Here is a 25,947-nt window from a genome sequence, read left to right as displayed (position 1 = left end):
GTCAAGAATATCTTTGCACAATAGCTAAGTGAAATCTCCTCTCTTGAGTAAATTGTGCATCATTCTATTTTGTTATAATAATACTGAGACAAATTTTATTAGTTTCCCATTGTATAGGATTTATGAATTCTTAATATTGTGGGTACCTTATGAGAAAGAAGAAAATAATAGATCTTCGTTAAAATATTCTGAATACTGAAAATATCTTGGAAAAGGCTGTGATGTTAGGTTGGAATGCCCCATTATTGGAAGCAAATGACTAAACCTTGGATTTTACAGTTTCCTATAGTCTCCTGTGGTTTTACAGCCTACACTTGCCAGACCTGGTGAACTCTTACATCCTTGGGACTTCAAACTCATGTTCCAAGAACTTCAGATTTTTCATCTGGATAAATTCTAAAGAGAGAAGACACATTTGAGAGGCAAAAGATTGATAGGTTAACAAAATAATAGTTAAACAGAGGCTAACAGGACTGTAATGTTAGAAGGCTGGACGCAACAGGATTTGAGGCAGGTGAATTGAATGGTCAGTGTGGTTGTTGGAGGTGTTAGTGTTTGTGCTATAGTTACATAATTTATCACGTGAGTGTCATCACTGTGGTACATATATATATGTATATATATATATATGGGTGTGCTTGTATATGCACATGCATATACATGTACCTACAAGAGCCCTGTAAAAGTTTTCACGTACATGTTTTCATTAACTTGGAAATATAGGTTATCCTTTAAGAGTGGAGATGCAGAGCTTTATTGATTGCTTCTGTGAAAGGAAACAGGAATGTTTTTCTCTATATATAATCACAAAGTAACATGCAGACAAGTTTCTGTGACTGAATAGCCGCTGAGGGAGCGTGTCTAAGCTTGCAAGAGAATGAACTTCACTGAAGAGAATGTAGCCAGATTTGTATCTGCAGCGAGTCACTTCAAAAGCTTGTCCTGGCTTGATTGAAAATTGCTCCCCCAGTTAGGTGGGTGGAGGCTTTTCTTTGCTGTTCAGTTTCTGTTTTCACCCATCTCATGCTGCTTACTCACCAACTGAACCCCGATGAGGTCCTGTAAAGGGGAGAAGTCCTAAGCAATAGTATGTAAAAAATAAAAGGATAGAGAGGAGATGCTGTTACTAGCATAATGAGAAAACTTATGGCACTCTTACTGTCAAAGTCTATTTTAATGGTGTTTATAAAATTAAATCAGATTTTATGATGAGATCAGAAACCAATATTTTGTCGAAGAGAAAAACAATTCCCCCTGTGTTTATCTTATGGCTTTTTAAAATATCTGTGTATATCAAAACACTGCCATAAGTTTGGGCTAGTCAGGAAGTTTATCTTTAAATTTACAATATATTTCTGTTGTATTTAAAAGGTGAAAAATTTATCTCAAATGTCGTTTAGCATAAATTGATGCTAAACATGAATTTGAAGCCAAAAAAAGTCACCTACATATTTTATCACCAATCAGATTTTTAATACAAATTACATACTTGAGCAGCTTCATTCATCCAGCTGAAGTAATTTCAGATGACCTTTTTCTCAGCAGCTTCTGTCTGAACAGAATACTGTTCTGCTGTTAATTGTTTTGGACATAGTGTGTGAAAAATCTTAAGGGAGTTGAATTTTGTTGTTCAGGGTTCACAGTACATAATTTTGCTTGCATGTTTACTGCTGGCCTGTCAAAGTATATGAAGGAATAAATTTCTCCCACAGATCAACTAATCATGAAAATAGTGTTGAGGTGTTTGATTGACATAGTGAGGCTGTTAATTTAGAGAATATCAAGATCAAATGGAAGCTATTGCAATTAGAAAGTGATTGTGTTCTCAGTTGAAATTTTTTAATGCTGCATTTTCGATTTTTGGGCATATTTTTGCTGTCTCATGGGTGTATTAAGGAATTTCTGAGATTTATTACATTTTAAATACTTAGTTTTCAACACAATTTCAGTACAAATTTTATTTTTTTGTAATAGCTGTTATTAAATTGATTGAAGAGAGTCACAGTATGTAAAATGTTTCTGTACTCTAAAGGGCTTTGAGGAACAAAGGATTTGGTCATTTTAAGGTTTTGGTTGTTGTTTGCTTTTTTGTTTTGTTTTGGTTTTTTGTTGTTGTTTGTTTTTGTTTGGTTGGTTTTTGTTTTTACAACTTCAGTTCAAAATATTATGGTAGCAGGATAAAATCTGCCTGCTCATTTCTCTGTGAATGGCTCCTTTTTGACATGCTTGGAGGTTCCTTATCAATGTGTGGTCCTGTTCCAAGGTTTGTATGTATGAAGCTGTGTTCAATATATCATTTATAATAAGACCTTCCTTGATACCATGGTGTGGTGCAAATGTTAGAGTTGGTGCTTCCATAACTATAGTTCTTGACTGTTAATGGTTTGGTTTTTCTTGAAAACCATGTTTTTCACTTTTGTTCTCTCTATTGCTTTCTCTTTTTAAAATCTATATTCAAGCATATGATACTGAGAGATGATACACAGACATCTGTGTCCCTAAAATTGCAGACACAGGTATGGTGGTGAAACAAGCTTGCTTATTCAAGAAAACTGTGGATACCCCATGAAGTCCCTAAAGAAATTTAGCCATGGCCTAGTAACGGCAGTTTTCTTCCTCAGATGAGTTGAGCAATTTTCTCATGCCTTCAATACTTGTGATCCAGTGCTGAGGCTGCTGTTTCTCATTTTTTCGTAAGCACGACCTACTCACTCATGTGCAACTGCTAAGGAGTAATTTGCTCCAGGTTTTGGCCTCAAGTTTCACCTGTGCACTGAGGTGTCTGTAGCCTGATATTGACTTATTTCCTTATTCAAGATTGCAGGAAACAAGAAAGCATAAGCCTCACATTAAAAACAGTGCTGAGCTGATAATGCATCTCTTTGGTCTTGCTGAAGAGAAGTAGGGTAGAGGCCATTAGCCAAGTCCTTGGGGGTGCTTGTGAGCTGTTCATTCCAGTTGCCCCCTTAACATATAGAAGTGCACCCAACAGGCTCTGCAGGGAAGCAGTTTTGTTCTCTGCCCTGGAAGGGAGATTGCTTTACCTGAAGTTTTAGCGGATTGTTTTGAGGATTAGAAAATATTGGAGAAGGAGGGCAATTGATTTTAGTTTATGTTAATGGTAGTAAAGAAAAATTCAATAAGCATATCTGCTTCCTTGGATTAGCCATACATCCTACCTCGGATTTATCTCTCTTTTGGCTCGCAAGCTTTTATTCCTACCACTATTTATTAAGAATATGAAAGTAATCAGTGTTACAGAAACTAAAAAGTAATGTGTGTCTCTCTCAGATTGTTTTATTCTGCAGCCACTTCACAAAAGATGGATTCAAATGTATGCTGGAGCTAGTGCTTCTGTGAGCCAAGCAGGAGAATTAGGGTTGTAATTTTCCCCAAATTTGGGAAACATCTTTTAGATCCAGTATTTTTCAATGGGCACAGTACACCTTTCCCTTCCTGACAGCTAGCACTGATCATGCTCTTTTGTGTGGCCAAAAGATGTGTTTGGATAATGGGATTCATAAGCAAGCTAGCTGTGGGAATTGCATAGGGGGTGTAAGTTTTTGGTTGGTTTTGGTGTTTGTTTTTTGTTTGTTTGTTTTGGGTTTTTATTTGGTTTGTTTTTTTGGTTTTGTTTTTTTTGTTTTTTGTTTTTAAATTGATGAACCCTTATGCTTTGTTATAAACAAGAGGGTTTTAGTGCAAAGGGAAGGGCTGGTGAACACATTAAGGTTCATGCTTTTAACAAAATGGGAAAAGATCCTGTTTTTCTTCCCTTGGCTGTTGCGGCTCTCTCAGCAGTCTGATTGCCTTCCCATGTGACATTTTCACACTGCATTTCTAGGTCAATGGTGACACAACTAGCATGCTTGTGCCCAAATTGATCATCTCAGTCTGCTGTACTCCACATGGCTTTCACATCTATCTTTGCCATAGTCTGTGTTTGGATTTCAGAAGAGCCTGTCAGCTTTGCGTTTCCTCAAGTCTTAAGAAACAGGCACGGCTCAGCAGGCGAATCTTAACTTCTCATACGTCTTCTCACTCATATGAGTGAGCTTTGGAAATAGATCAGTGACGAGGGAAAAGTCAGTGTAAAATCAGTGCCAGTAAGGGAGGTGACATGTTTGCTAAGATTATGAAAATTTGGTCAGATTAATTCTTCCAGAGAACTGCCAGTGCGGGACAGGAGTGTGCACCTCCTGGTGGATGTTCTCTTAGTCATTCTCCTTCATGTGGATGAGAAAAAAACAGCACATTTTGCAGAGAGTTGCCTTTAAGGGCATGACTTTTTTCTTTAATTGATAAAGATCTAACCAAAAGTGCTTCTCTGTTATAACTGAAGAGAGTCAGAGACAAGTGGATAGTGTCTACTGCAAGGGGGAGGGCTGGTGAACAGCCTGTGTCTTCTGTTCCTGCTTTTTGCAGCAGTCTCTTGTGCATGAGCACTGCTTCTCAGGGCAAGACCACTTTCATTCCTTGCTGTTGTGTCCATGCTGCTGCCCCACGAGTGTCACTGCTGTGGGGACACTGCAAGGCCCCTGCTCCCAGCCTGCTGGCACCCTGAGTGCAGCAGGAGGTGATGTGAGGCTGGTCACCTCTGCTTGCACAGCTTTTGGAGGCATAGAAGGATGTCACTGTGGATCTCCTTGCTGGGGGCTGTGGCAGGCCTGGGACTATAATTCCAGGTACTTAAAACCTTGTCTCAGCCCAGCTAAAACTGTGTGTGGAAGGCAGCAAAGTTCCAATGAGGTGGGTAAGAGGACAGAGGTTAAGGGCAGAGATGGGAAAGGCAGAAAAATTGGTGGCAGAGCTGGATTTGATGCTAAGCCTGGCAATAACAGAGATGTGCTGTTGCAGATCTCAGCTGTGTAATTTTCTGTTTTTCCTAACCCAGCTAGTTTTAAACAATGAATAATTTCTGAATTTAATTTCCTTGCACTTAGTTTCTCCTATGACTGCAAAACTCCATAGATGGTGATGATATTTTAAAAATTCTGTCGGTTTGCAAGTAAGAAAATATTTCTGATACAGCTCTCTTATGGCTAATGAAATAGCAGCTTACATGTGAGCTGGTATTGATGGCAGATTCAGTAATGACATGTGATTCAATTACTTTACTAGAGAGAGAAGCACTTAGACACAAATGTAAGATATTTCTGAAACCAGGCGTCTGCTGGAGGTGATTGAAAATACACTATTTCTGCACATTTCTTCACATAATTACTGTGGAAAATATTGTGGCACTGCAGTTAAAAGCGAGAGTTTTTAATGCTAATAACTGTAGAGGGAAGAGAATTCTCAAGGAGAAATGCTATTCTATAATCCCACGCTAATCTCCCCAACAGAAAGCAGAAGAAGAGGAGCTTGTCCTCACACCTGATGGCACCAGGGAATTCCTGACATTTGAAGTTCCACTAAATGACTCTGGATCAGCTGGTCTTGGTGTGAGTGTCAAAGGTAACCGGTCAAAAGAAAACCACGCCGATTTAGGAATCTTCGTCAAGTCCATTATTAATGGTGGAGCAGCATCTAAGGTAAGAGGGAACATCTGTGTACTTTGGTTGTCCTCAGTTTTCTGAGGCTGTTTTGAAGGTAACCATAGATTGAAGAAGAGTGAGATTGCTCTATAACTAGCTTTCTCCAGTTATACCGTCAGAGGTAACATTCAGATTTATACTCACGTGTTTGCACCTCCCAAGATCTAAACAGCCCTAACAGATTCTCAGGAAGGAACGAGCCGTCTCTGGTACAGTTCAATTAGTATACTGTTTGAGCAAACAGGTTATGATAATAGCTTGCAGTGCAAATCTATGATTAGAATAGACATTTCTTACAGTGGCTGCAATGGAAGCTATTATTCCAGTGTTCATTTGCCCATAAACTCTTAGGACCAGGCATAGTTGGTTGATTATTTTTCTTTTTTTTTTTTTCCTCTCTTCAGCAAACTAAGTTTCTTTTGTGTTGGTTTCATGTAAGCGTCTATAATTTTTCCTTTTCCAGGATGGCAGGCTTCGAGTGAATGATCAACTCATAGCAGTTAATGGAGAATCATTATTAGGCAAAACAAATCAAGATGCTATGGAAACCTTAAGGAGGTCCATGTCCACTGAAGGAAACAAACGGGGAATGATTCAGCTTATTGTGGCAAGGCGAATAAGTAAATGCAATGAGGTAATAAGCTTTTGATGTTGGGACTGGGAGTTTTCACTTCTATGTTATTTGTGTTTACAGGAGATGTCATGTTTCCTCTGAGACTTCAAAAATAATATTTGAGAATTTAAAGAGAGTTACAAAATGATCTGACTTTAGTGTTAGGCATGCTAACGTTATTACTGATCAATAAAGTTTTTCTTTTGAGTATTTTTGTCAATGAGAAACAGGAAACACTGAATAAAACTATATTGATTTTGTAATTGGATTCTACTGTTAACGTTATTTTTTTCTTTGAAGTTTTTTATGTAGGTCTATTAAATCTTTCATTTATAGACTTTGTGTTAACTGATTTGTTTCTTTGTCACTTTCAGGATTTTTTATGAAGCGTAGAGCTCTTATTATATTATATATATATACTATATATATATTATTATATTTTATCTAAGTGATTAAACGTTTCATGTAAATATTCTGCAAAACTCGTTAGAAATAATTCTGTCATTTTGAATTTTAACTATGTTGTGTCTTGGCCTTAGTTGCAGGTAAGTATAAAATAGTGAATTCAGGGTGAAGTGGTGATTCTTTTTCTGATTATTTGCAACTGCTGTCTTCTCCAGAGAAATGTGAATGTGTTGATGTTTTGAAACTTATTCATGATTTCTAATAGTTTAACTTTTATTTGATGTAAACAGTGGGAATATGTGAACATATGATATTGAGAAGTACTGCAGATGCTGTGGAGGACTGAATTAGACTTCAAAATGATTTTAACAAGTTGGACAAATGCACTGAGTTAAATAGGGTACGGTTGAATGGCGGGTCAGAGAAACATCTGCTTTTAAGACATCTAAAAGCCAATTCTTTCATTCTTGTTAACACCAGTAAGGTCTTATTGAGAACATTGTTTCTTAATCATCATGCTTCAGAAATGATGTGCACAAATTGGTTTGGTATTGCTACTTCTGCCCAGGGGGAAAAAATAGTTTGTTTTTTAATACATAAAACTGATCTTTAAAAATTTCAGTCCTCGATGTATTATAAAATCACGTTTGAAAAAAGATACTAGCCTCTCTAAAAGTATTAAGCACCTCTTCATTAACCGCTTATACACAGCTTTTATAAACATATATTTACATGTACACACTGCTAGAAAGCCAGCTTGGATGCACATGGTTTCTCACTTGGTGTTGAAGGAATTCTGGTCTTTTTGTATGTGGTGATGTCCTGTTCTAGCCCTAACAGAACTTGAAATTTAGACTGTCATTTAGACACTGTTCCTTATTTCTACCCAATTTCAGATGCATTTTATATGTAACTACATAAAAAGGGTGAAATATTTTAGACTATTTCTCTGTTTAGTATAATTTTTTCTAAAAGGATGTAGAAGATGTTTCCTTTTCTTCTGGTGAAAGTCTTCTAGATTGAATTTATCAAGACAGTGTTTGTAAACGTGATGGAGAAAATCCAGTGGTGATGAAGCAAAGACATTTCTCCTTAAATCTGATAGAATTTTTATTCACTTAAGTTGAGAACAGTTTGGTGCCCTATATCTGCTTGACATTTAGTATGATTTATTTTGCAAAAACCATGTGCCAAAAACAGCACAGCAAAGTCTGCAGTATGTGTGCTCCAAGATGAAAGAACTGATTTTGGAACCAGATTTAGATACCCTGAAATGTATCTGCACAAGGGCAGGACAGGGAGCTCTGTCTGGGCCTCCTTTACATTTTTTTGTTCATTTTCCCAACTCCTTCAGAAACTGGTGAGATGAGCCATAATGATTAGGGAAAGCGATGATATGCCATTATTGCTCTAGTGATCATCTTTACAAAATAACTTTGGTAAGTAATTTTTCTCAGGCATTGTTGCTTTCATCACACTCATCCAAAGGAAATACGATGTCGATACTGTTTGCATATTTTAATGTGATGAAAGGACTTACTAAAGCTGTTTACCTGCTGATCTAGCAGTATTCAAGAGGCTGTTTTTCTGAAAGTCTTGCAGTACCCAGGCTTGAACGAAAGGAAAAGAGGGAATGTTTTTCTTGGCATTTTGCAATTAAATGCCAGTTCCTCCTTCAAGAATGTGACAGATTTAAACTTTAGATATTATTATGCTGATCTAATAGTGATAAGCTGTGATAATGTTATTCCTGTATCTTGGATGAACACCATATATGAGTATGTTATTCAGTCAGCTTAGTCCCTGAGTAATGGCTGTGTGGACTGAGACCTGGAGAGCAGCGCTGTGCACGTGAGGATCACAGTGACATTCACTTTCCCATGGAGTGGCAGACACTGGGCATGTCTGGCAACCTTGGCTATATTATGCTTAATTTAGCAACACAGATTACTTAGACATGCTGGTACACAAGTTGTCCCCTTAGAACATTCCTGTAGCTGCCACCAGCAAAGATTTTTAGTATTAGAACACAAAAAAAAATATATTTGACTGGTGGCAAATTTAGAAGCTCATGGGTTAGAAGCAAAAGCATAAAAAGAGTAAAACCTATCTTAATAAATCCCACCTTTTACCACCATAGAACAGAATCATTTGTATTGGAAAAGACCTTTGAGATCATTTACTCCAACTATTAACACAGCACTGTCAAGTCCACCACTAAACTATGTCCTTAAGTACCACATCTACACATCTGTTGAAGACCTGCAGGGTCAACCACAGGACTCAACCACTTCCCTGGGCAACCTGTTCCAAAGCTTGACCACACTTTCTATGAAGAAATTTTTCCTAATATCCAATCTAAACATTATCTAATGGCATAACTTGAGGCCATTTCCTCTTGTCCTATCACTTGTTACTTAGGAGAAGAGACTGACCCCCACCTGTCTACAACCTCTTTTCAGGCAGTTGTAGAGAGTGATAAGGTCTCTTCTCAGACTTCTCTTTTCTGCAGGCTAAAAAACTCCTCAGAAATGGGGATTTGCTGGTTTTATTAAAGACAAAAAGAAATGTTTACCTTTTGAGAAAGTGTTTCCTCGGTGTTTTCTATGCTTTTCTCTTTTCATTCTCCAAAGGAGTCACCATAAAATAACAGCAGCAACAAAAAAGGTCCCGTTCAGCTGATGTCTTTCCTTTGTTGATTTGGTGTTGTATGTGCACATTTTATGGACAAAAATAGAGCTTTTTCTCTTGTTAGTCTGGCCAAACCATAGCTAGGTGGAACTTGCTCAGTTATATTCCCTTGTGTGCATCACCACCAGCAGTTTTCATTCTGCTCTATCCCAGTACATGGTCAGTCTTGTGCCACGGTTCAAGGGCAGGCTTGGCTCCCTGGGATTCCCAGCCTATGCCATGGAGCAACTGCAAGTGTCTTGAAAGGGAAATCTGTACACGGGGTGATAATACCAATGCAAAAAGCAATTATGCTAAACATCTGGATGATAAAAACAGTTGTTATCTAAATAATTAAAAAATAACAGCAAAAAGAACAAAAAGAACAACAAAGCCTTCTTTTTTCTTGGCTTCAAGTCCAGGAATTGTTTTGCATTTGCAAAGTGAAACTGACTTCTTTTGCCATAGATAGGCTCTACAGTCTGCTTCTTTCTTCAGTTAAACTGAGTTTGAATTGGATTTTAAGAAAGCTAGTGGTATGGATACATTTCTTTTGTTTTTAATATTAATTTTCATAATCAGCCCTAAGAATTGCGGGGCAGGGAGAATTCATTTGACAGCACAGTTCTGCAGATTGTAATTTTTGGTGTTTCAATTGAGACTAGGATTTTCATGCACTTTTTGTATTTTGGCTGCTGTTCTGGAAGAGAGGGACAGCTCAACCCCTGTTGTCCTGGGTTTAGAGAGGCAGGCAGAGTTGCTTCTGATCTGCTTCAGAGGAGCTATCTCTTTGTCAGAACACTTTCTTTGGCTTCTTGAACATGAAACTGTTTCAGAACTTTGTGAATTGACCCCTGATACTCCATGCCAGCATTTTTCTCAAAACAGCTTCATGAGTTCTCATGTTGTAGACTAAACCTCCAGAGCAATTATAGTAACAATAAAATATACATTAGCACCCTAAGAGTATTATCTTGTCTTCAGAGAGGCAGGGAGGAGATCATTTATATCATCAGCACTTCCATAATTGTAAACTCTAAAGAGACCACAAACTTCCCAGAAGGTAAAGAGAGTTTTATGCTGTTGCGGTTTTGCTGAATTGAAGATTTGCCTGTAGGAAGAATTTTCACTGACTCACCAGGAGATAGCATGTAGTCCATCCAGGTTTTCAAGTGAATTATCTTGTCGTAAATATTGATATAAGTATGGAGTGAGTGGTAGCTATGAATGAACTCCAAGCCAAAGCTGTGTATCTGCGTTTTTCTCCTGTTTGCAGTATGTCTATACAGAGTATGGCAATATAGTTAATTCTGTAAGCTGCACTACTGCAAACCTTCAAAAACTTTGTTTAATATCTCAGCCACTCCAGACAAAATCACGCAGTTGTTAGATTAGTGTAACAAAAACATTTAATTTGGGATTTGGCTAAATCTAAGGTCCCCTTGCCCCCCTTTCAAAAAAGTTAAATATGCTGTTCTATTCTATGTTTTCAGCTTTCAGCCTTGCATGTTGACTTGACAACTTTCCTTATAAGCATGGAGAGAATCCTTAAGATACATTTTCAAAGCTGGTCAAACAGTGGAAAAAAAAGGCAGAAAATAATAATATTGACGATACTTATATGCGGGCAGTATTTAACATCTCAGTTTTCAGAAGAGATGGCCACCAGCTTTTTACTCAGGGTTGACATTTTTTAAATTGCTCAGATTTAAGGAGAAACACTGAAGCTGCTTGTTCTGTGTTCTGTTAATTAGTGATATTATTATGATTAGCCTGTATGGGCAAACAGCTGCCGGCTGTACCGCCACAATGCGTTCGCAGCACTCAGGCACGGCTGTCAGGCAGATCCGTGCAGCTGGCGGCTATGTGCTGATTCAAGAAAATAAAGGTAATTGTTACTTTTGGAATCCTGTGCTTTTCAGTCCTGCAACCTGGACAGCTTAGAGGCACAGATTGCTGGTCTGCACTCTGTTCATGTCACATCCAGGCAGCACTTGTCTGCCATTAAGAGAGAGAGCATCATCATTTTCCTCAAAATGAGAAATTTCAAGGATTTTTCTTGTCTCTCTCTCTTTTTTTTTTTTTTTTGACAGAATGAATGTCTTACCAAACCTTCCTGAAATGAAGGTTTGCAAATAATTTGCAGATCCCCAGATTTCTTTATGTATACCTGTTCATCTTTTGCTCCAGTTGAAAATGAGCAAACCAATAAACAGAGAAATAGTCATGATTCTAGTCCATATAAGGACCTCATCAACTGTTTAGATAAATTGACTGGTAGACAGATCAGTGAGAGAGACTTTGCAAATCAGTGGTTTCGTTATAAAACAAACAAGCAAGCTTTTTTTTTTTTCCCAGCATATGTGGAAGTATAAGATATTCAGCATCATTTTTCCCTGCATGCATTACCTAGTTACCTACTTTGAAATTTATATGAAAGGTTTGTCTTTTTCTTTCTCACTAGATTAGTCTTGTGCTGACCTTTTGGAATTTAACTATCAGAGTCTTTAGCATCTTCTCCAAACACAATGATTTCACTGTTTACTCTCATCTCCAAGTCATTGATAAAGCTGTTTATCAGCTTAAGCTGTTCCCAGCTCGGATTCCTGGGGGAATCTACAACTCTTCTCCATCCTGAAGATCAAACTTTGTGTCCAATCCTTTAGGCAGTTTTCAACCTGGAAAATGAAAACTTCATCCAATCCCGTGAAAACTTAGTTTCTCTAATGCCTTTGATATGAAGGCTTAATATAGACTTTTAAAAAATGCAAATTTATTATGTCCATTTCATTGCCCTAAAGCTCAGAGAGTCAGGATTTCCCCATGGACTTCTACTTTCTCTGTGGATCCATGTCTGTTGCGCTCAGTGATCTTACTCTTTGTTGTAGATGCCACCATTTAATTTGGAAGGAGATCAGATGCCTGGTCTATAGTTACTAAGATCCCCTCTAGATATCCAGGCAGCCACCAGTCTATGGCACCATGACCATTCGTCAGAGTATGTTGGACATTTTGGCCGACCAGTTATGCAGCTTCGTGTTTGAGTTTCTTCAGAGCCTGTGGGAGAATGCCATCCAACCTGGGTGACATGTAAACTTTTCATTTGCCTGTTTAGTGTAATGTAGTTTCATCTGGCTGATCTCACTTCTCTCCTTATTTGCTGCAAGAATGGGATCAGGTGTGGAAATCTCCCCAGTATCTTTAGCAGTAAAGAACGAGGCACAGAAATCATTGAACTTTCCTACTGCAGACTTGTCCCTTGGTGCTCCTTTCACTCTTGCCGTCAGGGGGTCCATCTGTGTACCTTCTTATGTCTGATGTCCTGGGTGAACATTTTACCTTCAGTGTGAGCATCTTCTGAAGGATGCTGCTTAAATCCTGCCTTATTTGTTAAGAAAATGTGTACATGGATTTCTATTTCATAGTATTTTGTGTCTTCTGTTCCACCCTTCTGTCTGTACCCATTTATTTTGACTTACCTATTTCTCTTTTATCTGTTTTCTGTCCTTGTATCAACTCAAGCTCCATCTTGGCCCAGATTCCTCCCAGTAACCTACCACTAACTACATTTTGCAAAGTTGTGGGGGCTTTGTCATACCATTCTGAAAGCATTTTTTTGTCTTCCGCTTGCTTTTTAACAGAACAATAATGCAGTATTTCTTATAAACACTGTACTAAATTTACATATGCCAGTGCAGGATTGTCCATGTAAGTCAAACCTGACCATTTTACTGGCTATTTACCTACATTTTAGCATCTGGCAAAGCCTGTCCCTCAAGCAGGATCCCAACGTGGGTGGTAACAAAGAAAACAGTATTTAATATTGGTAGTAGTAATTTAAAAGTATCTCTGTTTTAAAAGGAAGGTGAAACATTTCGGACATCTTAACCACAGTACACAGATAAGAAAGATAAAAAAGAAAGCCTGGAAAATAATTCTGTGTGGCGGAAAGAGCTTCAGTACCCTAGATGCAGTGTAATATGTAGCAAATTTGTATACTGACGTCTTTAAAAACCATAATACTTGCATGCCTATATTTGGATAATTTGCTTTCTGAAGGAAAAAGGGAGTCTGATTCTTGTTTCTTTGGAAAAAAAAATAGTTTGTTTATGTTTTGAATATTTTGGCAGTCTTCTTGTGCATAAACTTTTTTTCATATTTATGTGCATAACTTCAGATAGGATGGATGGTAGTGTTTAAGTAAAAAGGAATGCATTATTTCTCCTTTTATCATCTAGATAAACAGCAGCTGGGCTAGTTAGTACAGACAGTGCTTTAGCAAACAGCTGGTTCTTATCAGAATGACAAAGGGCCAGGGTAGAGACCCTTTTTCTTTAAAAAAAAAATAAAATCTTGTTTCTATTTTTATTTTAAGAGAATGAAGAGAAAAGGAGCTACAGGGAATCTATAGCATGGGAGGTTTTATTGCATTTTTTGGAATATGGTTATTTGTTATAGATCAGTGCTAAGTTCCAGAGAGAGAACTCTCTCTTTTCAGTCTAGAGAGAAGAAGGGTCAGGGGGCTCTTACCAGTCAGTGTCTGTTAATATCTGATGGGCGTAAGAAGAAAGACCAATCCAGATTCTTCTCAGGGCTGCCCAGCGCCATGACAAGAAGCAACAGGAACAAATAGAAATACAGGGAATTTCTATATACAGAAGAAAAGAATTTTCTTCTTAGATTTGAAACACTGGCACAGCTTGCCCTTGCTGACCTTGCTTTGAGCAAGATTTTGGACTAGATAATCTCCAGTGGTTTTGTCCAACCTCAATTGGTCTCTGACTCTGAACTGTCACACCAAGGAATGTTCCAGCTAGGGGCAGTTGCTGCCTGGATTTCTTTTATTGCTAGACCCTCAACAATGTCAGGAATTTCACACCTTTTTTTATATTACCTACTCTTTTATCAGTTAATCATATTAAATTATACTTGATAGCGCTGAGACTGCCTAAGAGAAGGAACTAGAATGTGTAATTCAAGCTCTTTACTAGAAATGCATCAGGAAGAACAAGTCTATTTGAACTGCAATGTTGCTTTGGATGTTGGTCTCTTTGTCTTTCCCACAACACAGTTTCCAAATTCTATGTTTTTTTCTTACATAAACTTTCTGTTAACAAGGTAAGGAAAAGACTTTTTTTTTTTTTTAATGAAAGCCAGTTGTGCAATTTTTGTTATAAAAGGCATGTAACTTTAGTAAAATATTTGTATAGTTGACTGTTGATTCCTTTGTTTAAACCATCTTTTGAGATGCTAATTTGAAATGGAAAAAGTTTTCCCCGTGGAAATTTTAAAATATGTGATCCATTTCACAAAACACGACCATCTAAAGACAACACTCGTTCTATTTCTTTTCTACCCTGTATTTTATTACCAGGAGTGAATTTCTATGTATTTCTCTGATTCAGAGCGATCTTCTTATCAGTATCTTTCTGAAAATCTCCTGAGATCTTTCCACAAATGAGTTTGAAAGTTGATGGGCTGTCACATAAAGGACTGTGCGATATGGCTCACTAGAAGCTGGACACTTTTTACATAAAGTCATCAATATAGCACTGGGAAAATAAATCCCAAAGCACTTTGATATTTTCACACCTTATTTAAAGGCAGTGAAATAAAGGTTAGTTCATAATGTAATACCTGTATCATGCAAGTTTAAGCTCTCATGCAGTTTGATGTTGCTGTGCTCTTTTTTTTAGTGTTTCAGAATTTAACATTTCTCTTCAACTTTGCCTTAGATTCCTTTATAACAGAGGCTACAAATATTGTTTAATTTACTTTTCAGTAAAGCTGTCAGTTGTAATCTGCAATTTAAAAAAACTAATAGAACAAATCCTCATTTCACAATTTAAACCTTATTGAGTCTAATTCACTTGCGCTGCAAGTTTATTATTCTCCTGCAGCTTGACGTGCCTCCAATTGTAATTGTGTTGACCCTCTGATGCTGTAAATCTCCCCAGTGCTTATCAAACTGGGAGAGATAAGTCTACAATTTGGAACTTCATTAAATATCTCATTTATATTAAACAGATGATGGCTTTGAAACAGAAATAATAATTTTTACGGAGTCTGCGACCTCCCAGTCGCGGTCTCCTCGACTGTAACGTGGCGTTCCGCAAACCTCCACCCCCTCTGTGTACCGGGCGTCACGCCAGCGCCCGGATGTCAGAAGTCGTCAGTCCATCAGGCTGAATTCAAAGCCTTTGCTGGGGAGGCTGTAGCCAAGCGCTTTGTAGCCCTTGAAGCAGATTTTTTAAAGTTTTTCATAGCATACATTTCTTAGTCATCTGGGAATTGCGGGTGGACTGATTAATAATGGGCAGCTGTTTCAAGAAGAAAAAAAACCAACCAACAAACATGTTGCTTGTTACTGTAATTCCTGAAACTATGAACTACTCCTCTCGTGCTCATTTGGAGACTAGTACTTGGAATAAAAATTCCCAGTGGCTTCAGATAGTTTGCAATGTGCTCAGTTTCTTGCAGTGTCTGGTCCCCACTGTATTTCAATACATATGAAATAAATGCCATGGGATTTGTGTTAGGACATTGATTTTAAAATTTAACTATATGCTTCAATATGAAGAGGTGTGTTGGTGAGAAGAGCTAATGCTTTGATGTGTGAGTTCATACTACTTCCCTGCAAAATACATGTATTTTTATAATATTTGCTTATTTTTAATATCGCTGAATTCAGTTCACAATATTTAGGTGAATTGGTTTAATGGTCTCGGCGAAGCACCTTGGTAGCATTACTGAGAGCCCAGCAGGCTGCTGGAGCCCAGGTGAACCGAGAGCTTTAGGGGTAGGAAGGCTGCATGGTGTGAGGACTGGGCCACAGTGTGGGGAGTCTCTTGTCTCTGCAGGGAGCAACTGGGTCCTGGCAGACTGGGCATCCACACTGACCTGTGAGTGCACAGGTGCTTGTTCTCCTTATTCCCAGAAGCTGCCTGTGCCTGATGGGGTGGCTATATCCAGCTAGATGATATCAAATTGTTTTCTTTGCCTCACATGGGTGCTGCTTTCCTCTGAGCTCTCATTCTCTGGGGCTCACTAAGGAAAACTTGACTTTTTCCTCTGTTTTTGAAACATCTGAAAGGTATATGTAGGAAGACAGGGAATGACCAGCTTCAACAAGCAAAGGCTGAGCTGGGAAGTCACTCAGGGAAGTCTTCTGAAGGAAAGCAGGTGGGGTAGGCAGGCAGCTGTACATACAGCATTCTTCCCTGTGCATGTGGCCAAGCAGCCCATCTCCATTCCTTCTTCCACCACATACCTCACTTGTCTTGTGATGCCCTGAAGAGTCTGGCTGCAGCTGTGGTGGGCAGGGACCTGGCAGTTCCAGAGGTTTGAGGACTAGGGTGGAAGGCACCCCAGCTTGCCATGTCTACTCTTTGGATGGTACAGTCAGGGATCAGGGAAACATCCAAGCTGAATGAAGCATGTGAGATGTCTACTCTGCAGGTACGAAGGACAGAGCAAAGAATTCAAGCAGAAAAAGAAAGGTTACAGTGAAGTCTGACAACTTTTTGTTTTTCTTTCCCTCCTAACTACAAAACTTTGAGTATTTATACATTGGTTACTAATATGAGTGGTGGGGTTTCCTAGGGTTTCCATGATGATTGCATTTGAAAGTGAGTTGCATCTCTTTGGCACCAGCAGCCCAATTCCAAATAGGAGTTCCTGTTCCATGCTTCTGACAGGAACCTTGATGTGTCCAGCTGTCAGTGTGGGGAAAGTGGCTCAGCTGTCTGCCGATGGTATTGAAAACAGCCCAAACTGTCTAAGAAATTGTCCAACCAAAATAAAATGTTTTTCTTTTCACCAATTTTCTGCTGAAGGATTTGAAATTTGACAGGGCACCATGGGGGGTGCAATGTAAAGGGGTTAGAATCTTGGTCATTAAGCAGAGCTGTCATTGCAAATTATCTTTGTCCAGGGTGAGAAGTTCTACCTCATTTGGTGCTCAGACAGGTCTAGCCCTTAGGCAATTTGTTACAGTTCCCCCATGCGGCTAAGTGGACCCTGGGTGCTAATTTTTCCCTCTCTGTGCAGTTGGAATCACCTGGGAGCCCCTCCGGGCCAGAGCTGCCCATAGAGACTCTGCTGGATGACCGGGAGCGGAGGATTTCCCACTCCCTCTACGGCGGGATCGAGGGTCTCAGCGAATCGCCCACAAAGAACGTGACATTGAGTAGGATAATGGGTGAGTCAAAGCAGCTCTGCTAAGCAGGGCATGTTTTTATTCCTCTCTGTGATTCACTGAAGGGAAATTAATGCATTATGTGAGAATTAGGGAACACATAGGTTGCAATGACCAACTTAAAACATGCCTTGAAATTGTTCCACACAAACCTTCTGGATAGTTACTGTGAGAAAGAAAGTAAAGTGGAATTCTAAAGTGAGTTTCATATCCTGTGGCAGGTGATAGAACAAATAGCAGTAGTATTTAACATGGTTTTTCAATGTCTGCTTTGGGACAATAAATTATTGGTCGGTCTAGACTCCTTGTTGAGTCTTCAGTCACATTGAAGTCAGTGACTCATGGGAATTTATAGTTTTTTTCCAGCATTTCTTCTCCTCTGTTTCAGTCTTACTAAAATATAAAAATAAATAAGGAAAACCTACATCCATTTATGCTTATTAGGGCATTTCATTAATTTGTTTGAATTTTTGCTTTGCAGGACACCAATTTTAAAGCCTCATAACTAATTTTAAGCATCCCTTGTGTAGATACTGTGCCATACCATCTGCGTGGTCCCAGTGGATAATGAGGTTATTAGCGGTTGCTCTGCAGCAATTCAACTTCCGATATACAGAGCTAGGTAATAAAGACTTACCTTGCCACGGGAGTGGCTGGGTTTACTGACTAGGATGGGATTAGTTTGAAAGGATTTTCAAATTTAAACACAAAAAGCAGCTTGATGAAAATAGCACCTGACAGAAGACGCAGTGATTGCTTGCTTGAGTTGCAAGTTTTAAACAAAAGATATGGCCATTAAATCTGGGAGTTTTCTTAGTGTCTTACATACATAGAGTATATTAGAAAATGCTGCTATAGACTTGATATGAAGCAAGGCTGAACTTAGTTTTTAATTGCTTTAAGTTGATTTTCAGACTCAGAAAATTTAAAGTCTACCACTTATTCTTTTCCCAGTCAACAGTTTGTGTGTATTTTTCACCCTGTTTTGGAGTTTCTTTTTTTTTTTAATTTTTGTATTTTGAGGTTTGCATTTTCTTTGTGGTAGCAGAATAAGATTGCTGTTGAAGTCTCTGAAAATCCACAACTTAGCTCTTTAGGTCTTTAGGTATTTATTTCATTAAGTGTTCTGTCCTTTTTTTTTTTTTTTGTGTGTGTGTTTGTGCAACAATAATTGGAAACAAATATTCTATTCTAATGCATTTCATTTTGTGCAGCTTGGAAGAAAAATTGTGTACATGAAAATCAAGGAAGCGTGAAACCTTGTCATCCAAAGTCATATGCTCTTAAAGAGAAACGTTTAGAAAAAAACCTATTTATTTGTCAACAAATTTAAGGAGTGATAAAATAATTTGGAGTCTTTAGCACTACCATAGAAAGAACTAGTTCTTGTGTTGTCAAGGCTTTAGATAAAACATTTGTAAAGCGCTACCTTCTGCTTTTTCCATCAGTGCTGCAGTGGATTTACACACAGAGCTCATATAAGCGTTAACAAGTTATCGCTTAAACACCTTGTCCATTGATGGGAGAAGAAACTCAGCGAGTCTGTGTGCATGTGTGTCAGCAATGCAGTTTACTTCCACATCAAAGGAACACAGAACTTGCCATGCCAAATCGAACTAGTAGTTCATCAGTCTGGTATCATCTCTTTAGCAGTAGCCAGTAACTGATGTTTCAACAAAAGAAAAAAAGTCTTTCCAAAGCTTTTGAAATCTAATGCTTTTAGAATACCTCTGCATTGTGAACATAAGAGGAAAAAACCCCAACATCCTACGTTTTCTAAGTTTTTTATAACCTGAAGTTCAAGTTTTGATTTCTTGTGAATCATCATTTTTCTGTATTGTTTTCAGGAACCAGGAACTATGTAGAAAATTGGTTGGTTGCAACTTAAATCCATTGATACTTTAGTGGAAGCACATGGAAAATCAAATTGTGCCTGAAACCCATAGTAAATGTGATCTAGTGCAGCGTAACTGAAAAGTAGCCTTGCCTGGGCTTTTCCCTTCTGCAGCTTCACAGAGCTGTCATGTATAAATCCAGTTTTTAGGGAACTGTCAGTTTTCTAATAGACTAATTTTTCTGAATTGATCAGTACTACTAAGTTAAAACTGCAGTGTTCACAACCTTTTGTGTTATTATTGCATGCAAGTTTTCTTGCAGTGCCAGAAAGATGACAGAAAGCCTGTTGCAAGAGATAAGTTCAGTTGCTTGTTTCAGAATAGCTAACATTTGTAAGACCCAATCATTTATTATGTAGTGGAATTCCTGTCCTTTTAGCATTGATAATAAGGTAAAACTCAGAACTTTTTTTATTTTCTTGAAAATGTTTATGTTACATGACTCTTCCAGAGTTTTTTCCTCTCTTGAAAATTGGCCTAAAAGTGCGGATTACTCCTAAGAACAATGTGGCTGAGGAAGACAGGAGGTCTGTACCTTCCCATGCTAGCCCTGACCATGAAAACCAGCCACAAAGGAGTGCTTTATGTAGTGCTGGTTCCCTCGAGTGCTCTCCCCATATCAAGAAGCCCTCTGACTTAAGGGCTCTCTGAATCATCTGATGTCTTTTTATTTACCCCTCAATAAGCTTGACTATGTAAACTTTCAGTACTCTCAGTACTTATTAGTGAGGAGGTCACAGCTTGTTTCATGGGTAAAGCAGTAGGTCTTTCTGCTGCTTTTACTATTGGATAAAATTGATGAGTTTGAGCCCTTCCTAAGCTAGTCTATTCAAAAGCAATAATCTCAAAGTCTAGAAAATACCTACTGTTTTTAGTCATTGCTTAAAGTTGGAAGGAAGCTTTTAAGAGAGTTTTGTTTCTTTTAAATACACTAATGTAATTTTCAGGAAAGGTGTTTAAGACAATTTCCTTACTCTTTCAATCCACAACTGGCAGCAAGAACTGGTTGTCAGAGCCTTGCTGTGAGAGTAGGAATAAAATACCAATTTTACAACGTGATTTAAATTATGTAAAATAATGTTTGCTTACTGCAAAAAGCCTACATGAATCTTTTAATGTTTCTGACGATTCTCATGCTGATCTTCTTTTCTAGATGATTATTGCTATTATAGATTTTCTTACGCTTTTTCATTTTATAATATTTCTCTAAAAATTACTCTTGGAGAAAAGATATAACTTTCTGTATTCAGGGAATAATATTTTTGGGTTTGATGAGGCTTTTTTATTTATACAAATTAGGTCTTTTAAGAATTAGATGGCTGTAATAAACTCTTATGTTTGTTTATTTTAATATTTTCAGGTTGCATGCTGTTAGTACCTTCAGAATAACAACTGTGTTATACTGGTTTGCTTGACTCTATAATTAAAAATTCAAGTCTCTTCTTTTGAGAAGAGTATATCATTCTTGTATATCATGCATTATGCTCGTGAATTTTGCAATACACAAACACATAGCTCCTGTCTATAATAAATTATTCTTATACAACAAACAGCTTAGTACAAAGTCCTCTTTCATCTCTTTCTTCTAGTTGCTTATATTTTTTTTATGAACGCGGTGGGTTTTGTTGCTAACGGTGACTAAACAGAAGTTAGTTATCAGGGGGTGCCCAGAATAACAATTGCTTGCACTGAATCTGCCTTTCATCCTGAAGGATCTCCCAGAAATTTGATGGTTCCTACACAATAGGAAGTACTTTGTTCTCTACATAAATAATCGCTATCTTAAGGATAGAATCAGGGGGAAGCACTACTGACAAAAATTTAGTTAGAGCGTATGTGTCATTGAAATGAAAATAACCCTTTACAATTAGAATGTAATTCCTTGGCCAGGAATCTCATCAGAATGTGATGCTCTGATACAACAGTTGACAGATCCAAGGCCTATATATAGTGGAAAAATTCTTGTCCTTAGACGTTCCCCAGGCATCTGTTGAACAATTGGTCTGAATCCCACAGTATCAAAACACTCATGAGTCATTCATAAAGGAATACTGAGTTTTGAACATATAGTGAGACTGTTCAACAGATCTTGTAGACCATACTTTAAAAAGAAAGCAATAGCAAAACCACAGGGATCAAACCAGATACAGTTCATGGCAATGCAGTGGCAATATGGGAGCCAAGTTATCCCAGCAAACCTATTAGCTAAACTTCCGAGAATTTCAAGATTTGAAAGGACCCAGAGCAGTTTAGTTCTTCTTCAATAGGCCTGCTGTTCATATTATGTACTGTGTATGCTCAGGGTTTTTTGGAGTGCTTTATATTGGTGGTTTAATAGACTATCTTCTGGTCTATTATAGGTATATAATAGGTTTGAAGTGTTGCTGTTTGGCATATTTTAACTTCCAAGGTAAAAATCCTTATGGACCTGGAGACCAGCCATTTGGTACTGGAGCTCTGAGGCTTCTTTTTCTGCACAGGCAGATGGGAACCCTTCTTACCCCATAGTTTGGTGTGGTCTGCTATGCTTCTTTAGATTGGTAACTTGTCCAAGAAATTTGAACATCATTGCCCTAAGATGAGACACACTTGAAAGGGAGAATGTTTTCCCTTGCTCAGTACACTGTCCGAAATACTTTATATTATTACAGATTACCTCACTGAAGTTGAATTAATATATGCAAAACTGGACTTGAAATGTATTCAGAGTCTAAATTTTATAGCACTTTTCTAGCCCGAGGGAAAATTATTGTCTTGAAGAGGTTTGTAGACAGCTCGAGCAATGCCTTAGATTTGTAGATCAGTCAAATATACTGATGATTACTGGGTTTGAAGTTTCTTTGATGTTTCCTTGTAACATTTCTCACAACACTCACAGAGTTAATTCTCTGGAGGTATTTTCTGTCCACTTCAGCTGAGTTCTCTACAAAGGATGTATTGAGTCCATTGCTGAGGTTTGTCTAACCATCTGCTGGAGGTGAAGCCTTTCACCTGTTTTTAGCTTCATGTGCAATGAAAAGCATAGGCACATCAGATGGGTTTTCTCCTAAATTCCAAAGCAGCTATTAAAATGTCAGTCTTCACCCTTGTCAGAAATAAAGAAGGGTAGTGAAAAGTTAAAAATGTTACTGAATTACTGTAGCCTCTCAAATGGGAAGTTCAATCTGCCGAATGCCATAAGGTTATACCTTTTCACAATCAATTCTTTGGAGATGTTATTAACTACAGAGTTAACAGTCTTGTAGGCATTATGTTTGCAAAGAAGTACATTACCAGGCTAAACATTAACCTGTCCATCAAAGGAGCTATTACTGGGCAGAATCAGCTGTTATGCAAACTGCATACTTTCATTTCAGTTTGACAATGATTAGACGTACCTTTTTCTTCCATCCACTTCTTCAACATTCTTTATGATCTTTTTTGAAACAAATTTTCCCCTCTTTGGAAAACTGTGCAATATGTATTATCTAGTGCAGTGAGGATTTTAGTTAGCTCTTTAAACATAAAGTTTGATTTTTTCATTTGTTTTTTAATAATTGCATGCAAAGGTAGTGATGGTAACTGAAACCTTTCCAGAAAAGGGGAATAATTGTTTTCCTCTAATTCTACACAGTTTTTCCATATCTATAGCAAAAGGAAAGGGCGGAAATAATTGATGTGTCCATAGAAGCAATTTAGGTTATGGAAATAGAAGTTTTTCAATATATTACTCTGATGCATCATAATTTTAGAATAATTTACAGTTTATTGTCAGATTAATGATTGATTAAGCTAGTGTGTTTCTCCTCATGAGATGTGACAATTTTACTAATTGTTTTAGTAAGATTATACAATCTTTTAACTTCTACTCTCAGAAATTAACCCAATGAAGTCTGACACTGAGCAAAGACTAACATAGAGTCTTTATTATGTCCCTTTCCTGTATGTGATGGTTCCAGTTTAAGCATTTTAGCAACAGTGTTAAAACTTATTTGAATTTGGTGGTAATAGAATTTGGTAATTTTTTTCAAAGTTTTGCATATATTGACTTCCCAGCAGCAGTTGAACAGTTTCTAATTTCATGAGGGCAAGACTGACCAGGAGAAGTAAAGAGCTCTGCTAATCCTTGTTGAACTCATTCTTCGTTTCTACCAAATGATGTGATGCGAGAGGAACTACTGTCTTCTGGGGGAGTTGCTTTTCAGCAGTTCCTCAGGCAGGATCTGAGACAATAGGCACAGACAGAAACATGTGAGGTTCCCTCTGAACAAAAGAAAAAAATTTTTTACTGTAAAGGGTGACCATGCACTGGCACAGAGTAGCCTGGGAGGCGGTGGAGGAGAAGTATTCAAAAGCAATTTGACTGGGGTCCTGGGACACTGGCTGCAGGTGTCTCTGCTTGAGCAGGAAGGGTTGAACCAGGTGAGAGGTCCCTTCCAAATCTCAACCCTTCTGTGACACTATAGTCTTCTTCCAGTAAGCCACAAATACAACTGGTGTGCTTTACTTTTCAGACCTCTGTATAGGAAGATAAGTATAAACTGAAACATAGTTAATTTTATTGTCTGCATTGTGTCACTCATTGGTTGCACTGCAGTTTGACGTGACCTTTTATCAGCTGTAATTATATATTTTTCAAGGCATTCTCTGCACTCTCTGCCAATATTTAGTTTTGGGGGTTTTTCTCCTTTTTTCTCAGGTAAATATCAGCTGTCTCCAACAGTGAACATGCCTCAAGATGACACTGTCATTATTGAAGATGACAGGCTTTCGGTCCTTCCTCCTCATCTATCTGACCAGTCATCATCCAGCTCCCATGATGATGTTGGGTTTGGCACTGTTGATACTGGTGGATGGGCTAAAGCTGCAATTAATGAGTCAACAGACTGGTAAGAGCATGATTTGGTGGAAGGAAAAAAGAGACAGCTGTGATTGCATCCTTTCCTTTAGTTACATTTTTGGTTATTGCTAATATTAGGGTTTTTTCCTCACATTCGGATTTCACTGTTTTCAAACTGGCAATTGTCCCTGCTTCAGGAAGGAAGTCTTCACAAATACTTCTGGTTGCAGTGTTGTGCTGTGTTAAAGCATATTTGTGGAAATGTTACTAAGATAAAATCAGTATATAGCTGTGTTAATTTGATGATTTATTATTGATTTAATTGCCAACTGAGCTAGCTTTTGTAAAAGAAACTTTGCAAAATTTAAACACTTGAGTTTAAACCTCACTGTAAATATTTCTGAGTCTATAAAACAAAAATTTTATTTTTATATTGCATTATATCTCTAAGAGCTTTTCAATACTTCTGCATACTTCATTGCTTTTCCTAATAATGTACAGTACTTTTAAAAGCTGCTTAGAGGTCAAAGCAGGTCTTTGTTTTGTTTTAGTGTTAATGCTTGTGCAAAAAGAACTAGTTTTCTTCATTGTTTGTGAAGAAATACTGGTCATATTGTTATATGATTTGCAAAGACAATGTACTGTAATAGCTCTACATTTAAATATTTGTAAAGTAATAGCTGCACATTTGAAACTATGGAGAGTAACTTTATATGTTTAATCCATAGTAAAAATAATTTTTGTGAATCTTAGGTTAACTCTTCCATTACGTTAATGTATTTTAATAAAAGAGTCTTAATGACAAATGCAATGAGCTCCATTATTTGCTTGCTTAGGCTTCTGGCAAAGAAATACTGTTTATTGGTTAGTTAGTACAATTAATACAGATCTAAGATTTAATTTGCAAGTCCTGTAATTATCTACATTAATAGCAAAATAAAAGCCCACCCCTGTACACTGCCACTTCTTGAAGCTAGATAATTACCACGAATGGTGTGAAGTATATGAATTTTCTTATTTTTCTTGTCTCTTGAGCCTGTTATGAGTATGTCAGCAATATCTTAATAAAACAGCAATAGCACCTGCCAGCTGATATGCACCTGTCAGCTGCTTCTTTACTTTATACTAGTTTATTTCATCTTATATCCAGGAATTGAGTTCCATATTTTAAGCACTGTTTTAATAATTGCATAAAAAGGTAATTTTTTCATCCTCATTTACCTTTTTTTTTTTTTTTAATGTTGCAGTTCTTCTCGTGGACAAGTCATACCTGTAATTTGGGACCATGAAAAGTCCATTTGTCTTTTGCAAAGCCTTTTAGAGCTGAGAATCTGAGACATTTAAATAGAATAGTACTGAAGCTTGCACGTAATAGCTTATTGCTGAGGGTGGGTTTTTTAGCCAAATATAAGCAAAAACCTATGATGTAAAGTAAAAACCCATTTGAAAAGTGCAGATGCTTTTACATTGACTTCTGCAGTGTGTCTTGCTATTCATATACTTCTTTGTAAATGAAAGTAACAGTAAAGAAAATAGGGATTAGATATTAGGGAATTGATCATGCTCAAAAAACTTAAGCATGTCTATGAGAAACTGTAAAGATCTTCAGATACAATGGCACTTAAAAGAGAGATCAGTGCCATGCTTAACTATCTAATATATTCTATCTGTAAAAAAAAGTAAATAGCACTAGAATTAGAGTGTTGCATTAATTTCCTGTTGCTAATGGATGAAGGAAGACTTGTAAAATGAAGGTGCATTGTATGATTTTGCTGGAAGGCACAAAGGGTAAAACTAAGAATATGGATGAA

At 37.6% G+C, this 25,947-nt stretch overlaps 1 protein-coding gene across 1 annotated transcript in view; it reads left to right on the top strand.

The window, feature by feature from the left end:
- Positions 1 to 25,947, top strand: part of PARD3 (par-3 family cell polarity regulator) — a 432,956-nt gene that overhangs the window by 248,788 nt on the left and 158,221 nt on the right. Inside the window, 4 exon segments of the mRNA XM_027648420.1 lie at positions 5,346 to 5,534; positions 6,001 to 6,171; positions 17,275 to 17,425; positions 23,996 to 24,185. Of these exon segments, the coding sequence (XP_027504221.1) occupies positions 5,346 to 5,534; positions 6,001 to 6,171; positions 17,275 to 17,425; positions 23,996 to 24,185 (701 nt within the window).

This window comes from Corapipo altera, unplaced genomic scaffold, assembly GCF_003945725.1.
Source record: "Corapipo altera isolate COAL_440 unplaced genomic scaffold, ASM394572v1 47, whole genome shotgun sequence".
Lineage (NCBI taxonomy): Eukaryota > Metazoa > Chordata > Aves > Passeriformes > Pipridae > Corapipo > Corapipo altera.
Note: the sequence above shows the minus strand (reverse complement) of the source record. Positions and strands in the feature narration are given on the sequence as shown.